Here is a 25,827-nt window from a genome sequence, read left to right on the forward strand (position 1 = left end):
GTTCAAGAAGGCAGCTCTTCACCACCTTCTCAAGGGCAACTAAGGATGGGCAATAAATGCTGACCCAATCAACGAAGCCCACATCCTGTGAATGAATTTTTAAAATTATAGTCTTGACAGAAACCTGGCTGAGGGGTGATCTCACCCTAAATGAAGCCTCCTTACCTAGCTATACCTTTACCTCTTGCCCTGCCAAGACTGTCATGGTGGTGGTGTGGCACTTAAATCACCAAAGCGCACCTTGAGCTGTCTCCTTACTTGTCTGAGCATCTCAACTTGCCCTTTAAGATACTAATTCTCTATCACCCACCCAAGTACTGTGCCAAGTTTCTCTCTCTCTCTTCCTTCAGCCTCTGCACTGACTTATCCATGATTTCAACTTCCATCTCAATTCTTCATATTCTCCTGTCCTTTCAATCTCTCCCTACGCATAAACTCTCCTTAAAAAAAAAATTAATGGCCTTCCCATTGACCCTGGCATTACCACCCAATCACAGATAAAGCCATCGCTAAACATTTCCCTGTTTTGCTCTTCAGCAATCTTGTCTTCCCATCTCTCCAAATTACTTAACTGGCTGGACGTGATTGGGTGCTATTTCCATCTGCCAAAACTCACCGATCCAGAATCTTCCGAGGATGCAAAGATAAGCCCGGTTTCTCTTCATTACAAACTGACTTCAATCCCTTTCCTCCTGAGACGTGCTTTCTGCCTGAGCTGGAACTTAATCTGGTTAATTTGCCCCCAACCATACACTAACATCCAGCCACTGACTTCCACAATGCCCTCTGCCTTCCTGTTGCTCGTCACAGCTTAAACTTGACAATAAAAAGCACAATAGGCTACATTTTATACCCACACCTTTCTGCTGAAAGGTCAGATGCTCTAACTGGGGTTGGTGCGCAGGCACAGCCAACTGTTGACACCACAGAAGGTGATCTCACATCTGTCCTTGACTCATCTGCCCAGATGTTGTTCATATCCATGGCTCAACATTCATTTCCTTCAGTTTCTCTGGCACTAGTTTCCTCCCCTAGCTCAAAAGACAACTCTTCTGAGTCTTCAGCATTGAGACACCCAAACTGGGGGCAGTGACCTTGCTGAACTTGTTGTTTTCTCACTCTCATCCCAAAGATTTTGCAATAAACAGCCCAGCATTAGTTTTGTGAAGTTTATGTAAATAGTCAATTTAAATGTACAAGAACAGAAAATGCTGGAAATACACAACAGGTCAGGCGGGATCTGTGGAGAAGCAGTTCACGTTTCAGGTCGTTGGTATGGTAGTGTCATGGTTTTATCACTGGACTAATCTAGAGGCTTGGATTAGTAACGTGGAAGACCTGAGTTCAAATCCCAGTGTGCCAGTTTGAGAACCTGTGTTCAATTTTTAAAAATCTGGTCAGTAAGTACCCATAAAGCTGTCAATCTGGCCAGGAAGGTCAAGTCTAGAGGTAACAATGGTGTGGATGAGGGTTTCAGCAGCAGATGAGGTGAAGTAGGAGCAGAGTCAGGCGATGTTATTGATGAGGAGGTAGACAGTCTTGGTGATGCAGAGGAAATCAATTATAGAAAAAATAGAACAGTAACAGAAGAGAAATTGGGTTATAAGTTCATATCAGGCTCAATTGAACGAGGTGGAAACTCAATGGCAATCTCCAGGACATCCCCAGAATGCATACACCACCACCCCACCTCCACACACTCCCCACCCCAACTCACACTTGGGAAGTTTGTCTGGCACTGGTTACCATCCCTGGTACCAACTCTGCTAAATAAAAAGTAAGCCTAGATAGAGAATCAGCAAGTTATTTGCCTGTGTACTGGTGACAGATCGATCAGGGGTCAAGGCGCATTTTGTAATTCACAATGTCAAACTCCAGCTCCATTCACATTGAAATAACCACACCCAAACAATAATCGTTTGTGTTTTTTTTTTATTTTTTGTACATTTTAACTGATTTTTTTTATATAAAAGGAAAGCAGAATTACCACAAATTACAAAGGGCAAAACACTACCCGGAAGGAACCACATCAGACTAAAAAGCAAATACTCTAAGTGATTAATAGTTTATGTTACAAGCTCTTGTTCAAGTATTTTACAAGTTTGTTTTTAAAAGTGGGATAAATCTGCATTTGTTGTAGTTTCTAATATTCCAGCAGCCAGGATAAGGAGACTCACCAGCATCCTAAGCAGGCACTCTGGGCATTCCACTTCAGGTTAATGTTTCACTCAGCCTGGCTCTGCAAGTCTATATTTAAACTGCTAAGGAATTGTAATAAATACTGAGCCACACACTGCTGTAAGAGGTGATTCCTGGCTCATGAAAGCACTGGATTCCTTTTCAAACCATCAACCTGTCAATCTATTTTACAATAGGTTGTGCTCAAAGCTGAACCACCTGATTACATTCCTGGCAATTGAAAGCTGGGAGCGTTAGTATTGAAGCAGCTGAAATGGGAGTTCTCAGCTCTCAATGGGAAATACAGACTTTTAAACACAGAAGTTCTACCGGAAGGAGGCATTTCAAATTCAGAGATGAGAACAACAGGGTCTGGATGTTGAATTATTTTGGGCTGGGGAGGGGAAGCCGGTAAATAGAAACGTACTAGTGTTCCAGCATTCGTGTTTATCATCAGAAGTCAAACTGCAGCTGGCGAGGGCATGGCTGCCTAGCCCTGGAGGACCCAGCTTATGAGGACACAGCCGCTGAAGCCCATGGGGCAATATATGGAACCTGTGTGTGGTTCAATTATAAATTTGCCCTCGAAAGGGCACACTCATATTCCCCTCTACATGCAGTGACATTCATATTTAAAATATAATCGCACTAGTGTTCCAGCATATACAATTACCAGCAGAGGTCAGTCTGCAGCCGCAAAGACCTGGCCACCCCAGCCCTTGAGGCTCCAGCCCACAAGGACCTGGCTGCCCCAGCACTTGAGGCTCCAGCCCACAAGGACCTGGCTGCCCCAGCACTTGGGGCAGGATTGCAATATGTGGAGCCCCTGGCACTGTGCGTGGTTCCTGTACAAGTTTGCACTTTAAAGGACAAGCTCTTATTCCCTGTTGTGTGCAGTAGCATTCAAATTAAAATAAACTAAAATCCCATTTACTAAGATTTGGATGGAATTAAAAAGATTAAGCATAATGACTTGAAGCAGTCGTGTGTGTGAGAAATGGTTGGAGGTTGAAGTGAAATGAACTAATGTGAAACTTGCTAATTAGAATGGGCTTACATACTGGTTTGGACTTTCCTAATGAAGAAAGGTCGGTGGGAAGTATGTCTATCAAAGAAAGAAAATTAGTGCAAGCCCGATCTCTCAGAACAAAAAACTGTCTTGCCAAATCTAGCAAATTTACAGCTCAATAATTTGAGAGTTGAATATTGGAAATAAAATTAAATGTTCCAAGAAACGCACCCATTTCCCCTCATTCAGCTCCTGGCGCAAAAAACTGATATAAACAAGCCCAGAATTCACGAAGCTGTTTTTAAAGATGCACTCAAAAGCACTATACCAACTCGTGCACTATTTACATATCCGAGTTACTCTTCATATTCAATTCTACCAGGATCCTCCCCCAATCTTTGCTGTAAACAGTAACACTGATATAAACTCGTGTTCTAAGCCAGCAAGGCACCCAATCCAATTCTTCACCAGTTTCAGGCAACCACTCTTGTCAAGTATATCAATGCTGCTTAGTGCAGTGAAGTATTCTGCTCTAACTCACCACTTTCTACCCTGCTCTGGATTTGAAATCTTGGGAGATCGGAGGCTTCACTCGGAGGGATTCACAAACGTTCTCAGTGAGATCACATTACTGAACTGATATCTGCTGCTGGGTCAACAGCAGAGCAACTTGCAGCAAGTCCAGGCTGCAATCAAGGGCAGAACTTGTGTGTCACTGTAACTGAGGATTTGCTCCAGTAATTTCACACAACTGCTATTATTCCAGAGAGAACAGGACTAGATTCTGGGGTAAATGAACTAAGCAGCACATTTAGCAAGATAGAATCATCACACTTTACCCAATAGCTTCACAACTCATGCAGAGTTTCAAGAAAGCTAGAAGCAAGCTTAAATGTGGAACTTTTCCAAAGATTTAACAGACTAGATACTTCTGAACAACTGGAGGGACACATCTCCCCCTGCCCAGGGTTGCCCGAACCCTGAACACTTCACTACACATTCTCAATTTTTGTAACACTAAGTAATTTGAAAAAAAGGGATGTTTTGAATTCTCAGTCACATTGACGTGTGACTGCCTAATACTGAGGGGGCTGTGGATTCCTGTCTGGAGAGTGACCATATATGAAACATTCCATCTCTTAATTCCAATCTTCAATTTAGGGTCTTTCTGAACACGAGCATTACTGCAAAAGTGAAATCTCATGTATAGTTTACAAGCTTAGAATAGAAATCATTTAGAAGTCATATAATCATTTGGGGACTCCCAAATATTGACAATGTTTTGATGGAACATCCAGTCACTTATACAAACAAAAACTTAAACATCTGAAGGGAACACTTGCAGAACAAAATAAACTAGAATGAGTGGATACTGTGGCTCCTGGGAACATGCAGTTACACTGAGTGTTAAACCAGCTCCTGAAAGCGCGGAGTTACACCGAGTAGTAAACCTGCTCCCAGGAACACACAGTTACACAGGGTTGAAGCTGGATATTCCACAACGAAGTTGGGTTCATCATTCAGTACATGAACTACAGTTCATCAACAGCTGCACACGGACTTCATGTACTTCAACAAAAAACACTTGGAAGATACGTTTACAGCAGTCTGAATTGAGTGCTATACCTTGTACTTTAACCTCCATTCGCAGCCCCCCCACCTCCCCGTCATTCTGATTGTAAAGAACAGGCCTGCCCGGGTACCTTTCTCCACTCACACTGATGACTACCAGGAAGCCTCAATCAAAAGGAGGAAGTCTTTCATTGCCTTTTGCTATAAAATTTTTTTTGCTAAAACAATTAAAAACAACTATACTGGAGCAAGTCATGGTGGAAGGAAGAAGAGCTCTAACATTGAGCTCTGTTCCAGAGGTGCCCGATCTTTTCACGGAGCGCCACTGCTTGTGAGAGCGATCAGTTGATGGAAAGATGGTTTCAATTCCCTGCTAGTAACTGGATAGTTATTAGGCATGACTTCACAACAACATGTTTGAATCTGGAATACTACTTATTTGACTATGATTTAAGCTCTGATACTTTGTCTGTTAGCAGGTTGCAGTATCCAACAGTGGTAGACAAACGAGAATTAGAATGGGCAGATGTTCAGGTAAACAATACCCCCGGGAGAATGGGCAGGTGTTCAGGTAAACAATACGGGACACGGGGAGAATGGACAGGTGTTCAGGTAAACAATACGTGACACGGGGAGAATGGGCAAGTGTTCAGCTAGATAATACGGGACACGAAGAATGGGCAGGTGTTCAGGTAGACAATATGGGACATGAGGAGAATGGGCCAGTGTTCAAGCAGACAATACGCGACACGGGGAGAATGGGCAGGTGTTCAGGTAAACAATGCTGGACACAGAGAGGATGGAAGGTCCAAGTACATAACATGGGGCAGTGGGGCGCAGAGGCAAATGGTTCAAAGGGAAGAAAAATGTATTTTACCTAGCTGTTGGTGGAAGCTGTGCCTTTAACCCAGAGAAACACAGAATAAATCCACAGCACCTTTTTTTTAAATAATATGTGCAACTGACTTATATCCAGCATCTGTGAAACCAGAATTTCTTTGGCAAATATGGCTAGATTCTTGAATATTTCTCACTTAGGAAAAAAAAATGACATTCAGCGATAATTTCATGGTCTCACATTATATACAAATTGCCCCATGAATCAGACACGAGTTCTAAATGCAAGTGTGAGTTTAGCATAAGCAAAGAGAAGTTTACCAAATATTCCAAGTTACCTGAAATAAAACATGTTCAAGATCTAGGTTCCTGTCTAGCAGAGGCATTTTTAAAGTATTTCTCTTTTAAATAAAAGCAGCTTCACATTCTCCTAACTGAGCTGGCTAAGCATTCAGGATACCTCGACCCTGAATTACTGCCAACAATGCAGCCTTTTAGTTACAAATATGTCAGTCTGATTTGCATGAAAATTCTGGTTAAATTGGTCAAACCTGACTGATTTACAAGTGATCATAGTCCTGTATTACAGGAACTCCTGGGAGTCACTGGGACTCCCTAAGTGTATGGTGTAAACAATAAGTGTTTTCAAAATCACACTGGGAAGCAGGGTTATTCCCCAGTACTCACACAATACTCAAAACTCCTTAAACTGACCTGCTTTGGCCAGGTTTTCATATCCTACAAGTGGCTGCTGTTTAACTGACTCATCTTCAGAAAGAATTAGCATCAATGGCAAATGTTAGCCTGAAGTTAAAACATTCAACAACATGGATAAGAGCTTCGGATTCAGGAGCTAGTCCTTCAGGGAATTCAGCCTGGAGGAGAGAGGAAGACAGAAGTTGCACCCAGCACTCAATCAGCAATAACATACCTGATTTTACAATGGCAGATCGGACTAGCCAAATAAAAAATCAAGCCAAACTGGTTACATGGGGATATGGGAGCCTTTCCCCACTGTCTACATTGCACATACCCTCCTAAGCAGCCCAGGGCATTTCATCAACACTGACTCAGCTAGCTGGGAGGGCATGGTGGCCCTGGGAAAACAAAGCCTGCTGAGTGAGCGAGAAAGAGGAGGAGTGAAAGAAAAAGCGAGAGAGAGAGAGAGAAAAAAGAAAGAACAAGTGAGAGGGAGACCGACCGAACAAGAATGAGCGCCAAATGCACTCAATAAGGGAGAGCAGAGAAAGTGCATTTTCTATCACCAAGAGTGCCATCCAACTAGCTGGCCACTGACTGATCAAACTCTTGCCAACAGTCCCCCTTGAGGAAAAGGCAATCCAGAATCTGAGCTCTGAGCTGTAGTTAGAAAAGCAAAGCTACCAGGCTGCTCCTAGTACCAACTTCTCTAGGGCCCAATTATGCAACTCACCCCATCCATGAGAAACATGCATACCAATCACAACATAATAATCTGATATTACAAATATCACAATAGCATGTCCCAATATACTTTGATGTAGCAAATCTGCAATAATCACAGGGCTCAGTTTTCCTATATACTGCTAACCAGACCACACTAATGTGACAATGATTAACGAAAAGAAAACACCAAGCCTTGTGCTCCTAGTGACGGTCGCATTTCCAGAACAACAGCTAGAATAATGGGAGTTAAGATTACCACTGTACAGTACATCAAAAATAAATCACACTGCGACATCCCTACGTAACACACAACATTTTGAGAATGACGTTGCCCAATATAAATTTCAGCAATGTTACTGATTGTTACTCCAAGCAGGCAGCTCACCAACTAAGATGAAGTCGGACTGTAGCGTTTTTCAAGGTGATGGCGGTTTGAGTTTGGGAGAAGGGAGAAAAGACAACTGGACAGGAGCAATAAAACATTTGTGGCCAAAGGCACTGCAGCAGTGGCTTTGATCGATAGTTTGATGTGGGGTCAATGAGCCGTTGCCATGGCTACTTCCTAATGTCTTTATCTCTGGTTATCAGACTGATGTCCTCTACCATGAACAAGCGGAATAAGGCCGGACAGAAAAGTATCTGCCACTCTATAGGATTTCTGTTTTAAATCACCTTTTTGATCCCGCCTGCGGTAACTTTAAATCGGGTACAAACAAAACCTTGACAATTCAAAATCCAGGATAAGGAACTGATAATTTTATCAAGACTAGCAGGCCAATAGGAGAGTCATTAGCCGAGCGAGCAGAATTTAACTATATGCTGCCCAGAAACAGGAGCAGGCAGTAATAAGGCATCTTTTTAATCCCGTTCTCAAGGGACGGGTTTTGATTTTTTTTGTTTTTTTTTTGTGTTTTCTGGATATCTGAGTGAAGCTGTATTGTCGACCCCTAAATCAAGCAGGTGAATTGTATTTTAGCCAACTGTTCTCATGCAACATTCATTCATATGGGTGAAGGACGTGAAACTGGCTTTGAATACAAGTCTTCAGGCAGCTGATGCACTTGTCCACTGCCCAGCATTGAAGAATGTCTGATATCGGGCCCAGTTTTTCTGTCAGTCATTGAGGTGACAATACCAAAAGTTCAAATAAAAGATCCAGGGTTGAGGGGCAGAGTCCAAGCTCTATTTGTCTGCACTTTGCACTTGCAGGGATTCCGCTGAAGCAGTGTCCTGGCTCAGAGTGGAGTTGGCTCCTTCTGTCGTGCTTTTGGAGGGGAGCTGTGACCCAGTCTCAGCCTCACTGATGGCGCTCGTCATTTTAATGGAAGACAACGATGGCAGGCGCCGTTTCTCATCAGCTGTTGAAGAATGACGCTTGCGGCCAACTTCATCACAAATTGGAGGCTGCAACGAAAATAGTTCTTTCATTGTATAATCTGGTGAATCGCATTCTTCATTGATCACAACTGAACACTTTTCTCATTGTAAGTTTAACTATTTTACGATCGAGAGAACTAAACCAAGAATAAAACAAACAGACTGCTTTATTTGATTATTTATCAAGAACCAATCCAATGGCTCCATTAAACTCTATTAAAGCAGGTTTTGTGCATTTAGATGACAGTAATTCTAGCCAAAACATTAATGTACTCCCTTTATATGGATAGCTCTCAAAGAGCAACAATCACTGGAAAGACTTCAAAACAAAGCAATCTACCACTAAAGTCCTTTGAGGACGTTCGTTAAATATACAACTATGCCACTTCCTTCAGCTTTCATGTCACAGGGAACGCTGGGACTGAATCTAGGAACAGGTCGCCTGGCACCTTGCAGCTGGAAACTATTGCTCAGGTGTAGACACCAGAAAATATTCATGCTAGCTGACATCAGTCTTATAGCAAGCCTGACCATTAGGAGGTGGCAAAATAGAAAAAGTGGCAAGTGAATGGATAGTGAAAAGGCAAGCGGTACTAGAGGTAGGGGACCATCTTGTACCTGAGATTGAGGGAGTGGTTAACAGGTATTTTGCCTCAGATTTTCCATGGGAAGGTCAGGATTCGGAGTGTCAGCAGAGCCATTGCTGTCAATTAACATTCAAATAGAATCTATGTTTAAAGTCTCCAGGACAGGGTGGCATCCATCCTAAAATACCGGTGGGGTAAAGATAGATGAGTCACAAACCATAACTTCCAAAAACCTTTACAAACAGGAGTTACACAGAAAGGGCAGCAGACAGGAAAATATTCAAGGAGGGGAATGGGAGAGCCCAGAGGATAAATAGCCGAATTAACATTAAAGCAATTATATTTCTCTGTTTCAGGAAGTCAATGATGGGAATTATAAGAGACTGAGGAGACAGGTTCGAAGAAATATCTGTGCAATTGGATGCTGGAACCTGGAAAGCATTGCCACATGGAGTGGCTTAGACAGAGACCATTACATCTGAAGTAAAAACTGATGAATATCTAAAGCAAAGGAAGAAATAAGGATAGAACAGTGCAGCCAGACTAATTTCGGATTGAAACAGGGCAAAGAGGAGATATCTAGGCAGTAGGATTATTATCGAACTGCCGTCACAAAGGAGCGACAGAAAGATCCTGTTCTGTGCTTCAAATGCCTATGGGTCCATGTGTTTTTGAGGTTGGCAGAAAGTGGGTTGTATTTGTGCTGGGGCCTCTTCCATTTTTCATTTGGATATAGGTAAAGGAGGAAATGTATTGAAAATTTCCGATACTAAATTATGAGGCACAGCAAACAGAGGATGATTTGGACGACACCAACAGGCTCCTCTTTCAGATTGGTAGCAGATACAGTTCAATGTGGAGAATTGTGAGAAGCGCACCATTTTGGGCCAGAAGCGTAATGTTACTCTAAATGATAAAACTCTTAGCAAAGAGGAGATCGATCGATCTGTCGATGCAGGACACAGATCTCAAAATGGTTGGAACTCTGACAGAAAAGGCCTGAAAAAAGCAAGGGAGTGATGCTGAATCTAAGAATTGTGTGGGTGGCTAAGATCTCACACTTTATATTTTTATAAAATATATACATATATCCTCATGGCTAATGTCTAAAAATTTTAAAAACTGAACAAAAACCCCTTTAAAATGGATGAAGCTATGTCTGTGACCTTGAACAAAAGGGACTATTTGACAGTATCAAAGAAATTTGCACCTCGTTATCTCTGAAGAGACCCTTATGGCCATGTGGGCTGCAAAGACCAAATTCAAAGTGAACTATATAACGGCCATCTGCACTTCAGAACCAAGGCTGGACAACCAAAATCTACTAGTCTGCTAGGACAAAGAGCCCTGAAAGCTCCCTTTCCGTTCTTAATAGCTGGGACATTTAACAATCTTGGGAACCCAGACAAGGAATACACAGCCTTTTGTCAACTGTGGTGTGGCGAGATGGGAGTCATGTGATATGAACCTCTAGCTGGGTGAACCAGTTATACTGTCTTGCTGTACTGCAAAACTAAGTCTGCTATTTTTCCAAGCAACAGCACAGAAAAGGGGCTCTGTCCAGGTTTGAATTCCTGGCCCCATCTACACTGTTTCGACTGGAACTGCTGTACCATTGCCTACAAGGCTGATTCATCTCTGCGTGCCTCTCTCATCGTGGAAGTCAACTCTACTGGAAAAGTGAATTATCCAGTATCAATTTTCAACCAGTCGACCCGTGAAGTAATACACCATTGGACTTTGGTTCTGGACTCTGGACGCACGTGAAACAATCATTATTTTCTCTGTGGTCTTTGCCCTGCTTTCTCTATCCCTCTTTTACTGTATGAGTGGACAGGGAGCTACGTAGTAACCCCCCTCCTGCGTTTTGCGTGCCTGAAAATAAACTAACCATCTGAGTTTATCCTATCTTGAGTTTGCTGTGGGTTTATTAACAGAAAATTGAAACACACCCCCGCATATAAAGGGGGAAGCAAATCAAAATACCTGTCTATTTACAGATGGGTGGTGAGAGGAGAAATTAGGGCTGTTTACGATAACTCCCCTCCTGTCTGTAACAATTATTTATGCCACAGCTGGAACATTGTGTATAGTTCTGGGTCCATTAAAGGAAGGATATTAGCGCCATGGTGAAAGGGGTGAAGGAGTTTAGTTATGAAAAATAGATACAAAAAAATCGGACTTCAGTTTTTTAAAAAGATGAAGCTGAGAGAGGATAACAATGGTTCAAATGGAAAGAAATGCCTAATTTCCCCTGCAATTCTTTTGCCGATTATTTTAAATGTATGACTTCTGTTTGCTCACCCACTTGCCAGAGGAAATAGCTTTTCCCTATTTTCTCTATTAAAACCCTCAATTTTAAATATTTCTTTGAGATCTTCCTTAACCTTGTATATTCAAAGGAGAACAATTCTAGCTTCACTAATTTCTTCATATAACTGAATTCCCTCTTCCCTGGCATCATCCTGGTAAACCTCCCCTAGACCCTTTACAGGACATTGTCCTCCTCGCTGAAGGGTGACATCCAGAACAGCACACAGTACTCCAGCTGAGGTCTAATCAGATTAGTAAACGTTTAGTATGACTTACTTGTTTTTATATTCATTAACAAGCCACGTTCCAATTAAAGAGGGGGATACAAAGAAGGCTGAAGAGCAATAATGATATGAGGTTCAATAGTTAGGGAAACAGACGGGCATTTCAGCAGTCACAGGTGTGAATCCAGGATGGTATGTTGCCTCCCTGGTGCCAGGATCAAAGATGTCATTGAACGTTGACAGAGCACACAGTGGGGAGGGTGAACAGCAGTGGTTGTGGTCCACATCAGTACCAATGACAGAGGCAGAAAGAGGGAGGTGGTCCTGCAGTCAGAATTTAGGGACATCGGCAGTAAATTAGTCTGCCAGTCTTAAAAGTAGTAATCGCTGGTATCACGCACAAGCGAGTATAGAAATAGGAGGATAGAAATAGGAAGATGGCTGGAGAGATGTTGCAGGAGGGAGGGCTTTAGACCTTGGGACATTGGGATCAGTACTGGGGGAGATGGAATCTATACAAAGTCAGCAGGTTACACCTAAACAGAGTCAGGACCAATTTCCTTGCAGGGTGATTTGCAGGGTGGGTTTAAACAAACTTGGCCAGGTTGTGGGAACTAGAAGGTCATACTAGAGAGGGATACCAAGATGCAAAGAATAAGAAGAAAAGTAATGAAGTTTAAATTAGGGTTACTGTGCATGTAGTGTGGTTATTAAATTGGTGAGGTGCAGTTAGTCATGTGGAAATATGATATTGTGGCAATAACAGAGACCTAGCTCAAAGAAGGGCAAGACTGGGTATTAAATATTCCTGGATACAAGGTGCTCAGGAAAGATAGGAAGGTGGGGTAGCAGTATTGATTAAGGACACCATTGCAGTGTTGGAGAGAGAGATGTCCCAGAAGTCAAGAACAGAATCCATTTGGGTAGAGCTCGGGAACAAAAGAGGGGCAGTTACATTGCTCGGTGTAGTCTATAGGCCACCGACTAGTGGGAAAGATGTAGGGGAACAAATCTGCAAGGAAATTACAAATAGGTGCAAGAATTATAGCATAGTTATAGAGGATTTTCATTATCCAATCAGATTGAGATAATAGTAGTGTAAAGGGCAGAGAGGGGCAAAATTTCCTACAGAGTTCCTAGACAAATTTTCTACAGCATTATGTTTCCAGTCAAACATGAAAGGAGGCATGGTCTGATGGCTCTCCGCTTCTTCCTCGAACAGAGGACTGAACGATCTCCATCCACCACTACTCTCCTCCGTCTGGCTGAGCTTGTTCTCTCACTAAACAATTTCTCCTTAAACTCCTCTCACTTCCTCCAAATAAAAGGCGTGGCTATGGGTACCCGCATGGGTCCCAGTTATGCCCGTCTCTTTATGGGGTGTGTGGAACATTCCTTGTTCAAGTCCTACTCCGGCCCCCTCCCACAACTCTTTCCCCGGTATATCGATGATTGCTTCGGTGCTGCTTCATGCTCTAGTCCGGACCTGGAAAATTTATTAATTTGGCTTCCAATTTCCACCCCTCCATCATTTTCACACGGTCCATCTCTGACACTTCCCTTCCCTTCCTTGACCTCTCTGTCTCAATTTCTGGTGACAGACTGTCCACCAATATTCATTACAAGCCTACCGACTCCCACAGCTACCTCGACTACAGCTCCTCACAAGCTATTTCCTGTAAGGACTCCATCCCATTCTCTCAGTTCCTTCGCCTCCGTCGCATCTGTTCTGATGATGCCACTGTCAAAAACAGTTCCTCTGACATGTCTTCCTTCTTTCTTAACCAAGGTTTTCCACCCACGGTGGTTGACAGGGCCCTCCAACCGTGTCCAGCCCATCTCCCGCGCATCCGCCCTCACACCTTCCTCTCCCTCCCAGAACCATGATAGGGTCCCCCTTGTCCTCACTTATCACCCCACCAGCCTCCGCATTCAAGGGATCATCCTCCGCCATTTCCTCCAACTCCAGCATGATGCCACCACCAAACACATCTTCCCTTCAACCCCCTTGGCGGCATTCCGCAGGGATCGTTCCCTCCAGGACACCCTGGTCCACTCCTCCATCACCCCCTACACCTTAACCCCCTCCCATGGCACCTTCCCATGCAACTGCAGAAGGTGCAACACCTGCCCCTTTACTTCCCCTCTCCTCACTGTCCAAGGGCCCAAACACTCCTTTCAAGTGAAGCAGCATTTCACTTGCACTTCCCTCAATTTTGTCTATTGCATTCGCTGCTCCCAATGCGGTTTCCGCTACATTGGAGAGACCAAACGCAGACTGGGTGACCGCTTTGCGGAACACTTTCGGTCTGTCCGCAAGCATTACCCAGACCTCCCTGTCGCTTGCCATTTCAACACTCCACCCTGCTCTCATGCCCACATGTCTGTCCTTGGCCTGCTGCAATGTTCCAGTGAAGCTCAACGCAAACTGGAGGAACAGCACCTCATCTTCCAATTAGGCACTTTACAGCCTTCTGGACTGAATATTGAGTTCAACAATTTTAGATCATGAACTCTCTCCTCCATCCCCACCTCCTTTCTTCCAATAATTTATATAGATTTTTCTTTTCCCACCTATTTCCATTATTTTTAAATGTATTTCCATCCATTGTTTTATCTCTACCTTTTGGCCTTTTTCGATTCCTTCACCCCACCCCCACTAGGGCTATCTGTACCTTACTTGTCCTGCTTTCTACGCTTAATTAGCACATTCCTTAGATAATATCACCACCTTCAACACCTCTTTGTCCTTTTGTCTATGACATCTTTTGGTTATCTCCACCTATCACCGGCCCTCTATCCAGTTCTACCTGTCCTACCCCTCCTTAGACCAGCTTATATTTCACCTCTTTTCTAGTTTTCCTTAGTTCTGTTGAAGAGTCATACAGACTTGAAACGTTAACTGTGTTCCTCTCCGCAGATGCTGTCAGACCTGCTGAGTTTTTCCAGGTATTTTTATTTTTGTTTTGGATTTCCAACATCCGCCGTTTTTTGCTTTTATGAAAGGAGGCATTCCTGGACCTGTTTCTTGAGAATATCGTGGGTCAAGTGTCAGTAGGAAGCATTTAGGGGACACCGATCATTGTATCATAAGGTTTAAGTTGGCTATGGAAAAGGACAGGAACAACCCAGGGTAAGAATAATTAACTGGGGAAAGCCAGTAAATGGTGTATAAATGGTTCTGGCCCAGATATTACAGGAATTACAGATTAGCAGGCAAAACTGAAACTGAACAGCCTTTAAAGAAGAGATAGCTCAAGTACAGTCAAGGTAATATTCCTACGAAGGGGAAAGGTTGGGCAAACAAATCCAGAGCTCCTTGAGTGACAAAGACATGGAGATTAAGATGAAGTGGAAAAAGAGTGTTATTACAGATGTCAGGTCGATAATATAATTGAGGATCAAGCCAATACAGAAGATTCAGAAGAGGATTGAGAAAAGAGAGTATGAGAAGGGGCTGGCAGCTAACATAAAAAATAATCCAAGTCTTCCATAGCCATATAAATAGTAAAAAGGTGGTAAGAGGAGGAACAGGGCCAATTAGGGACCAAAAAGGGGTTTATGCATAGAGGCGGGGGAAATTGCTGAGGCATTAAATGAATACTTTGCACCTGTCTTTACCAAGCAAGATGCTGCTGCCCAGGTCATGGTGAAAGAGGATGTAATTCAGACACTTGATGGGTTTAAAATTGAGGAGGCAACGGCATTGTCTGTACTTAAAGTTGATAAGGTACCAAGGTTGGATGAGATGCATCCAAGGATACTGAAGGAAGTGAGTGTGGGAATTACAGTGGCACTGACCATAATTTTACAATCTTCCTTAGAGTTGGGTGTTGCCAGAGGATGAAGAATTACAAATGTCACACCAAAAAAGGGTGTAAAGATAAGCATTGCAACTACAGGCCAGTAAGTTTAGCCACAAAAAACTTTTAGAAATAATTCGGAACAAAATTAATGGTCACTTGGGCAAACACAGGTTAATTAAGGAAAACCAGCATGGATTTGTTAAAGGAAAATCATTTTTAATTAACTTGCTTGAGTTTTTTTGATGAGGGTAATATTGTTCATGTGGTGCACATGGACTTCCAAAAGGCATTTAATAAAGTGCCACACAACAGATTTGAGAGTAAAGTTATAGTTCAAGGAATAAAAGGGACAGGAGCAACATGGATACAAAATTGGCTGAGTGACAGGAAACAAAGTAGTGGTGAATGGTTGTTTTTAGGGCTGGAGGAAGGATCCTTGCTCTTCCTGATATATATTAATGACCTTGGTGTCCAGGGGATGATTTCAAATTTGTGGATGATATGAAATTTGGAAGCATTGTGAACTGTTGAGGAGGATAGTGTAGAACTGCAAAGGACATAGACAGATTGGTGGAGTGGGCAGACAAGTGGCAGATGAAATTGAATGCAGAGAAGTGTAAAGTGATTCACTTTGCTAGGAAGAATGCAGAGAAACAATGTAAAATAAAGGGTACAATTCTAAAGGGAGTGCAGGAGCAGAAGGGCCGGGTTGTATATGTGCAAAAGTCATTGAAGGTGGCAGGACAGGTTGAGAAAGCGGTTAATTAAGCACATAGCATCCTTTATCAATAGGAGTAGAGTACAAAAGCAATGAAGTCATGTTAAACCTGTAAAAAACATTGGTTCAGCGTCAACTGGAGTACTGTGCCCAGTTCTAACCGCCACACTTTAGGAAGGACGAGAAGGCATTAGGGAGGGTGCAGAAAAGGTTCATGAGAATGGTTCCATGGATGGGAGATTTCAGTTACGTAGAAAAATTGGAGAAGTTGGAATTGTTCTCCTCGGAAAAGAGAAGGTTGACAGGAGATTTGATAGACATATTCATGAGGGGTCTGGACAGAGTAGATTGGGGAAAACCGTTCCCATTGGTGGAAGGGTCGAGAAGTAGAGGGCACAGGATTAAGGTAATTGTCAAAGGAAGCAATGGCAACAAGAGGAAAAACTTTTTAATGTAGCAAGTGTTTAGGATCTGGAATGCACTGCCTGAGAGTGTGGAGGAGGCAGGGTCAACTGAGGCTTTCAAAGGGAACTGGATTGTCTAAAAAGGAAAAATTTGCAAGGGTATGGGGAAAAGGCAGGAGAGTGATACTAAGTGAATTGTTCCTTTCAGAAGGCCAGCACAGACTTGACGGGCCCAATGGCCTCCTTCTGAGCTTTAGCCATTCTATAGTTTTCTTAGCCGCCTAATCAAATTGCCCTGCTGCCTTCAGAGATCTGCATATATGCTCGCCAACAATAAGACAAAGGCAAAATACTGTGGATGCTGGAAGAGTCTGCTCTGAAGGAGAGTCAAAATGTTAACTCTGTCTTTCTCTCCACAGGTGCTATCAGACCTGGCAAGTTTTTCCAGCAATTTTTGTCCCCTCCAAACGATACCATTTAGATGATACTGCTGCTCCATGCTGTTTCTCCCAAAGGGCATCACTTCACTTACCCACATTAAACTGCACTGGCAGGTGTCCTCCCACTTTCTGCTATTGTTAAGCTCAGCATTTAACAGATTACCGAATGTCACATCATCACGAGCTTCCAAATTGAATTCCTCATACAAGTCCTGATCAGTTATATATATCAGGAAAAGCAATGGTCCTATTACTAATCCCTGGAGGACCCCCTAGATACTTTCCTCCAGTCAAATAAATTTCCATTCAGCACCACTGACTGCTTCCTATCCCTTAGCCAATTACATAACAATCCTTTAACCCTTCAATATCAAATTCTTCTATTTTCCAAATAAGTCTGTTATGAGGTACTTTATCAAATGCCATTTGGAAGTCCATATATACATCAGCTGCACTACCTTCATCAATGCTCTCCACTCAATCAGGTTAATAGATGAGATTTGCTTTTGACAAATCTGTGCTGGCTGTCTCTTATTAACCCATGCTTCTCCAAGTGAGAATTAATTTGTTCTTGACAACGGTCACGTGTAATTTTCTCACCACTGATGTAGGATTGATTGGTCTGTAGTTACCACATACATTTAACCCATCCCTGCTTCACAGTTTTCTGAACATGGGTTCAATTCACTCTAGTAGGAGAACAACTTTAGCATATAAAAGTGAAAATCAACTAAGTTCGTCTTTAGCAGATCCATAGTCACATGGAGGTGGAGCTGAACCAAGCTTGGGCAACTGAATTTCATGGTTATAAACATGTTCCCACCCACACAACAATGACCCTACACAGAGCCGAAGACACAAATATTTTATTCAACGGTTAGAGATCCACATTGTGATTGTTACTTACGTCCACCCGGAAATCTTCCAGACGTTTAAATTTGCTGAGGTATTCCTGAAGTTTTGGCTCAATGTCCAGATTCTTAGCTTTTGAATACTTTAGATAGGCCCAGAATTTTTCTAATCCATACAGCTGCCCTAATATATCAAACACAAAACACACAGAATACAGGATGTACAATAGTTCCAGCACATAAATTTATGCTGTACATGTCTACTAAAGTGCTTAATCTACTCAATGTGCTAAACCTAATGTATAAGTTGTGTTTAATTTGCTAAATCTAACCACTGGGGTTCTAAAACTAATCACCAACATAAGTACATAAGGGAAAGAGGCAGCCCACTCAGCCTCACGCCTGCTCCACTATTACATTAGATTTGGTTGATCTGTATCTCAATTACCCACCTTTGCTCCATATCCTTTGATACCTTTACCCAACAAAAATCTGTTATCTGTCTTAAAAGCGCCAATTGACCCTGAGGATCTACAGCCTTTTGGGGAGTCAACTGCCAAATTCTACTACCCTTTGTATCTATCTGCAATATACATACATTACATATATATATATATATGTAATCAATAACATACTAAAACTAACCACAAGCATGTTAAACCTCACCATTAATACGCTAATACTAAGCACTGAGACAAATCTAACCATTAATGTACTAAACCTAAACATACAAAACCAACCACTAATGAACTAAATCTAGCTACTAATAAATGATATATTCACTGCTAACACACAAATCTAATAATTAGCAAATAACGCTAAACTTAATCATGAATGTACTGAAGACAATCACATGATAACTCAGCAATCAAGCAAAACTGGGGGAAGAGAATTGCCGCAGTCTTATTTTAAAGCATTCTCCCTCCAACGAGGGTCCGGATTCACGTGGCTGAGCAATCTCATCATACATAGCCTGGAAAGTACAACAATAAACCACAGTGTGAGCCCATTGAGCAGCAGATATTCACTACCAATAATGGCAGATTTTTGAACATTAGGGCTTCATAGCTGAGCCAAATCCTGGCCTCATCTAATGTCCAAAAGCATTGTTCAGCAGGAAGCACCTGAAAGCGATCAGCCATTTCCCCTGCTTCACTCGGGGTGATAAGCAATCCCGAAGAGTGCTGGTTCATGAGTGAGGATCCTTTATTCATCATATCATGTTTTAACATATATTATCCCTTTAGGTGCTGAAAGCTTTGTTTTTAAACATCTAATTTTCTCCAAGGCTGCCTCACTTGTTAATTGTTGGCACAAAACAGACCCTGCTTCTGGGCTTCTGAGTTCATGGGGATTTCAGCAACAATGAAAAACCCAAAAGTACAAGATATCTCAAAATATCCACTACATCATTCCCCATTTCCAGGATAAAGGAAAGCTGATTTAAAACATTAGAATAGTTCTGATGCAAGAAAGAAACTCTTTACCTGCTTCGTAATCCACAATGGTTTCTTCCTGGAAATCCTTGAAGATCTCCGGTCTAAATTTCCTTTCAAGGCCATAGCTATAATATCTGAAAAGGCACTCCAGTCCATATCTATGGAAAAGAGACAAACATGGTGATAACAGATTGGAAGAACCAGAGATAAACACTCCAATATTGTCCCACGTTGTTTTGGGACAGGAGGTAGTGAGCACCACAGATGCAATGGCAAAGGCTTCCAATAGCATACCAATAACAAAATTAATTTAATAAACTTAGACTTCTCGTAATAATAGGTTGCTAAGCTTAAACCCACTGATAAATAGTCATTTCCAGCTTGGTATAATCTTAATCATAAATGTTTAAAGCTAGAAGGTGGCTGTTTGGCCCATCATGTCTGTGGGCTCTTGGCAAGAACCCATACTAATCCCACTGCTCCACTCTCTCCTTGGCCCCATACCTTCCCATGTTTCAAGTATTTATGCAAATTAGCCTTAAAAGATTCAATGATTTCTGACTCAACTATTTCCCGCGGAAAAGCATTCTCCATATGAAACAAAAGAAAAGGAGGCCGCATGTGCACACACTCGGGCCAAAGGATAATATTTCATGTCTCATGAGCCAGCCTATGCCGAGTGTGTTGTGTGGGACAAAGATCGCATCTAAGTGCTCGCTCAGCCTCTGTGCCGAAAGCTCTCCTTCTAGTCTCACGCCCATTTATCATCCACCACCTCCTGGTGTCCTTATAAACTGCTTTGGAACTTTTTTTTTTAACCTGAAAGACACTGCAGAAATGAAGATTTACATCACTTGTTAATTCAAATGCTATTTCGAATGAAAACTAAATTCATGTGTGAACTGCAGATTGCCTCTTCGTAGCAAAGTGATTGTAACTCCATTTTCAAATCAAGAAAATATCCCTTTAGAAAGCATTGCATGATATGCAGGGAATAATTGCAAAATTTGAAATGACATGGATCTCGGTAAACAATGAGGAGGATAGCAATAAACTTTAGGAGGACATAGATGAAATGGACACACGTGGTAGATAAAATTTAACACAGAAAAGTGTGAAGTGATAAGATTTAAATGGTACAATTTTAAGGGGAGTGTAGGAACATAGAAAACAGGGAGACGGTGACATTGTCAAACCAGAGGCCCAGGTTAATGCTCTGGGGACATGGGTTCAAATCTCACCATGGCAGATGGTGGAATTTAAAATTCAATTAATGAAAAACAATCTTGAAATTGAAAGCTACTCTCAGTAGTGGTGACCATGAAACTATCATAGATTGTCATTAAAAACCCATCTGGTTCAACAAATGTTCTTTAGATAGGTGGAGGGACAGGTAGTACTGAGGAGGCGGGGAGGCTGCAGAAGGATTTGGACAGGATAGGAGAATGGGCAAAGAAGTGACAGATGGAATATAACGTGGGCAAGTGTGAGGTCATGCACTTTGGTATGAAGAATAAAGGCATAGACTATTTTCTAAATGGGGAGAGAATTCAGAAATCTGGAGTGCAAAGGGACTTGGGAGTCCTAGTCCAGGATTCTCTTAAGTTTAACTTGCAGGTTGAGTCAGTAGTTAGGAAGGCAAATGCAATGTTGGCATTTATTTCGAGCGGACTAGAACATAAAAGCAGGGATGTGCTACTTAGGCTTTATAAGGCTCTGGTCAGACCACATTTAGAATATTGTGAGCAATTTTGGGCCCCGTATCTCAGGAAGGATGTGCTGGCCCTGGAGAGGGTCCAGAGGAGGTTCACGAGAATGATCCCAGGAATGAAAGGCTTAACATATGACGAATGTTTGAGGTCTCTGGGTCTATACTCGATGGAGTTTAGAAGGATGAGGGGGAATCTGATTGAAACTTACAGAATACTGAAAGGCCTGGATAGAGTGGACGTGGGGAAGATGTTTCCATTAGTAGGAGAAACTGGGACCCGAGGGCACAGCCTCAGAGTAAAGGGAAGACCTTTTAGAACAGAGATGAGGAGAAACTTCTTTAGTCAGAGAGTGGTGAAGCTATGGAATTCATTGCCACAGAAGGCTGTGGTGGCCAGGTCATTGAGTGTATTTAAGACCGAGATAGATAGGTTCTTGATTGGTAAGGGGATCAAAGGTTACGGGGAGAAGGCGGGAGAATGGGGTTGAGAAACTTATCAGCCATGATTGAATGGCGGAGCAGACTCGATGGGCCGAATGGCCTAACTTCTGCTCCTATGTCTTATGGTCTTTAGGGAGGGAAATCTGCCATCCTAATCTGGTCAGGCTTACAAGTCTCTCCAGACCCACAGCAATGCGGCTGACCTGTAACTGTTCTCAAGGGCAATTAGGAATGGGCAATAAATGTTGGCTTTGCCAGTGGTGCCCACGTCCCATGAACGAATTAGAAAAAGAGAAACCTGCGGTGTATGTACATAAATCTGTCAGGGTGGCAGGGCAAGTTGGGAAGGCTGTTAAAAAAGCATATGGAATCCTGGATTTTATTAATAGGAACGCTACAAAAACAAGGAAGTTATGCTAAACCTTTATAAAATATGGGTTAGGTCTCAGCTGGAGTAATTGCATTCAATTCTAGTCATCACACCTTACGAAGGACATCAATGCTTCGGATGCAGAGGAGAACTGCAGAAGGGATGAGGGAATTCAGTTATACAGAGAGACTAGGGAAGCTAGAACTGTTCTTTTTCAAGCAGAAAAAGTAAAGAGATGTTGTAGAGATATTTAAAATTGAGGGGTTTTGATTGATTTGCTCTATCTACTGTTTCCAGTGGCAGGGCGCTCAGTGCTCAGGACACAGATTTAAGAGAATCGGCACAAAATCAGAGGGGATGAAAATTATTTCTTTTACACAGCGATTTATTACTATCTGGAATGTACTGCCTGAAAGGGTGGTAAAAAGTAAAATTTTTCAGGGCAATAGGGAGAACAGGTGAGGACTAATTGGGTAGCTGTTTCAAAGAGCCAGCACAGGGATACATGATGGACCATCTGCATCGTTCTATATAATGCACTGTCCCTCTAACACCTCCATTTTAAAATGATCATCTTTGCATAAAATCCCTGCCAGGCTCCTTAAAATTTTTTTATGTGTTTTAGCAAGATCACCTCCAATTCTTCTAGCTTCTAGGGAAAATGGACACAGCCTCAATCTCTCCTCATTGGACAATCCCCTTTTCCTACAAATCAGTCTAGTGAACCTCCACTGCACTGCTAACACAAGTAAATCCTTCTTAGGAAAGGAAACCAAAAGCTGTACACAGTACTACATATATAGTTTCACCATGGCTCTATAATTGTAGCAAGGCTTTATTACTCTTATACTCCTTTGTAGTAAAGGCGAACAGACCATTTGTTTCCTTAATTGCTTGCAATATTTACATGTTAACCTGTGATTAGTGTATAAGGACACCCAGGTTCCTCTAAATACCAACATATTCCAGTCTTTCACCATTTAAAAGATATCTTGTTTTTCTATTTTTTATTACAAAGTGGGTAAACTTCACAGTTCCCCATCTTATATTCCATTTGTCACGTTCTTGCCCACTCACATAACCTTCTCTATATCCCTTTGCAGCCTCTTTGTGGTCTCCTTACAGTTCACTTTCCCATCTAATTTTGCATAGTCAGCAAACTTGGATATATTACACTCGGTCTCTTCATCTAAGCAATTGATATAGATTGTAAATAGCTTCCCAATCTACCATAGCCAACTTTATCACTGGGAGAGATCGTGGAAAACTGCCCTCTAAATCTCTTAGCTAGGTGAGTAACTTGTTGCATTGAGACTGAATAAATAAGATAAAATCTGGATTGAGTCAAATGAAGTGATCCTGTCGTTGAGGTAAATCACAGATGCATATATTACCTATATCCTTCTTCCCCATCCTCAACAGATAACTGTCTGAACTCTTCGTACATCTTCTTGTTGAAATGATCTCTTAGGAAGAATGACCAGAATCTGAAGAGCGTGTTCATTTCCTGAGACTGTCCTATTCCCAACCTCTTGCGCTCTGTAAGTGGGAAAACAATGAATCAATGGGCAGTTGGTGCAGCAAACAACAGAGTAACCACACAATATCAGATATCTGGAAATTAACCACGTCTAGGAAACATGTCACATAACAGCCTAAACCATGGGAAGCTCATAGGATTGGCACATCACACCACAAACTTGGCAAATGTCTTGAGTTCACTGCCACCACAAATTGCACGTTTAATTTAAAATGTGCAGCTTCTGTATTGGGTTGCTTATGTTATTTGAGATTGAAATGATTGCCACAAAGGTGACATTACAGATCCTAGATAATCCAGTGAACTGTTGCTTCCTGCATAGCAACATCTGCATGACCAACTCTTTGCAAGAAACACAACTGGGAGATGAGTGCTCGCATGATGGAAACAAGATCTAGAGAGAGAGCAAGCGCACGAGAGAGAGAGAGAGCATGAGAGAAAGAACAAGACAAAGCCATCAAAGGAATTGAAAAAAATGCTGTGAATTTTAAAATCAAAACATTGCTTGACCAGGAACAAATGTAGGGTGAACAGGACTTGCTGAGGGTTTTGCATGACCTCAAAAGGGTTTTGGATGACCTCAAGTAGAATGTGGGAGACCAACCGGAGAGCATTAGCATAGCCAAATCTAGAGGTTACACAAAGGCAAGGTTTCAGCGGCAGATGAACTGAGGCAAGACCCAGTTACGGAGGTGGAAATAGGCGGTCTTAGTGACAGTGTGATAATGTGGTCAGAAGTTCATCGCAGGGTAAAATATGACACCAAGGTTGTGAACAGTCTGGATTGCTCTCAGACAGTTGTCAGGGAGAGAGAGGGAGAAGGTAGCTAGGGAATACAGTCTGGTGCAGGGACTGAAAACAGCTTCAATCCTCATAAGGTTCAATTGGAGGAAATTGTTGAGCCTGTTGAAGCAGGGCTTGATGTCAGATCTCCTATCACCTACCATTCAGGCATCTCCTGCGGAACTTGTGATAAACATGCTGTGTGAATCCGTTCTCCTTCAGCAGCTCATGTGAGGGATGTTGGAACTTGGGAAGGGACTGTGGGGTACAACCGTAGCTTCCAGCAATCGGGATTCCCTCTGATGGGCTGGCATTGGAGCTGCCACAAAACACAAAATTCATTGTTGAACATCCCAGTAAAACGGCAACACAGTCAATTACTCGAAACAAGTCTTTATTTCTACAATTGTACATCAATGCTCAAAATTATCCACTTCCACACATTAGCATGAAGCTCAGCCTCCACTGACCCTTTCCCTTCACAGCTGCACCAGTTCTTTATGCCCTTAAAGCGATATGGTTGTTACTCCTCCACCTTTCTACTCTCCTGACACTGCCCCAGGCTTGACTCCTCCTTAGATAAGCCTGTAGATTCCCTCTGTGGCCCTCCTCACATTCTCTGAAAGGTCGGTTGAAGCACTTGTTGCTGCTGCCTCAGAAGTGGCAACTCCAACTGCTTCATCCTACTCTCACACCAAACTGGTGCATTGGTTTGGGACTGATCTTACAATCTCCTCCCTGCCCAACTCATGCTTCTCAGTGCTGACCCTGCAAACACTGCCAGTGGGGAACAGCTATCACCACCCCTCTCCACATCTCACTCCAGAATTTAAAGTCACATGAGAACAAAGCCCTTGCAATCCATGAGTTTATTGTGGAGGAGTGTATTGATATCATGTCTTGATGGAAACCTAGCTGTGGGGTGATAACACCTTCCCCCAAACTGAAGTCACCACTTCCCTTGGTTAGATCATCGTAATGGGAGCATGGCTCTAATCAACAAATCACACCTTGGTATGTCCCCTTACTCCTCTGGCACTTTACCCTCCTTTGAGCATCTCTCCCACCTTATTCCACCCCTCTCAAATATTATTTAAAATCTTGGTTCTCTACCATCCAAAGTTCAATGCCAATGTTCTCATTGAGATCTCTTCTCTGGTTTCCTCTCCCAGCCTCTGCACCAAATGATTCTCATCCTCATTAAGTTCAACTTCCATGCCCAATTCATCATGCTCGCCATCCTCTGAGTTCACTACCCTCCTATCCTCCCTGCATCTAAACTCCTCAACCCATATTCATGGCCACCGTCTTGACCTCACTGAAACATATAAAATTCTTAAGGACCTCGACAGGGTAAATGCTAAGAATATATTCTGGATTCTCCAGCCGAGAAAACAAGGGGTCACAGCCTGAGAATAAGGGGGTCAGCGATTTAGGACAGAAACTAGAGGAGAAAATTTTTCATTCTAAGGGCTGTGAACCTTTGAAATACTCAACCCAGGAGAAGTGTGATGGTCAGTCATCAAATATATTCAAGGTAGAGGTTGATAGATTTTTGGTACTAACGGAATTAAGGGATATGGGGACAACGCTGAACAGTTGAAAGTTCAGCCTTGATCTTGTTTATTCGGTGGACCAGGCTTAAAGGGCCAAATGGTCTACTCAAGCTCCTATTTCTTATGGCCTTACCATCTCATCTTGACACTCCCATAGCATCCAGTCACAGAGACCACCATCTCCACCAATATCATTTTCCCTCACCAAATTCTACCCCCTTCAGTATCCATCCCTGGGAAAAAACA

At 42.5% G+C, this 25,827-nt stretch overlaps 1 protein-coding gene across 4 annotated transcripts in view; it reads right to left on the minus strand.

The window, feature by feature from the left end:
- The window catches only part of larp1 (La ribonucleoprotein 1, translational regulator), a 106,691-nt gene that overhangs the window by 2,472 nt on the left and 78,392 nt on the right, over window positions 1-25,827 (minus strand). For 2 of the 4 annotated variants that reach the window (XM_078536077.1, XM_078536079.1), the window contains 6 exons: window positions 24,187-24,344; window positions 23,097-23,241; window positions 19,229-19,338; window positions 17,798-17,925; window positions 2,960-8,425; window positions 1,913-2,920 (listed from right to left, as the gene is read on the minus strand). In XM_078536077.1, coding sequence (XP_078392203.1) covers window positions 8,204-8,425; window positions 17,798-17,925; window positions 19,229-19,338; window positions 23,097-23,241; window positions 24,187-24,344 — 763 coding nt within the window. In that variant the 3' untranslated portion in view covers window positions 1,913-2,920; window positions 2,960-8,203. Of the gene's footprint in view, window positions 1-1,912; window positions 2,921-2,959; window positions 8,426-17,797; window positions 17,926-19,228; window positions 19,339-23,096; window positions 23,242-24,186; window positions 24,345-25,827 lie in introns of those variants that run through there. The other 2 variants (XM_078536078.1, XM_078536080.1) reach the window with 2 other exon arrangements.

The sequence above is a fragment of the Cetorhinus maximus genome, unplaced genomic scaffold, assembly GCF_964194155.1.
Source record: "Cetorhinus maximus unplaced genomic scaffold, sCetMax3.hap1.1 HAP1_SCAFFOLD_888, whole genome shotgun sequence".
Classification (NCBI taxonomy): Eukaryota; Metazoa; Chordata; class Chondrichthyes; order Lamniformes; family Cetorhinidae; genus Cetorhinus; species Cetorhinus maximus.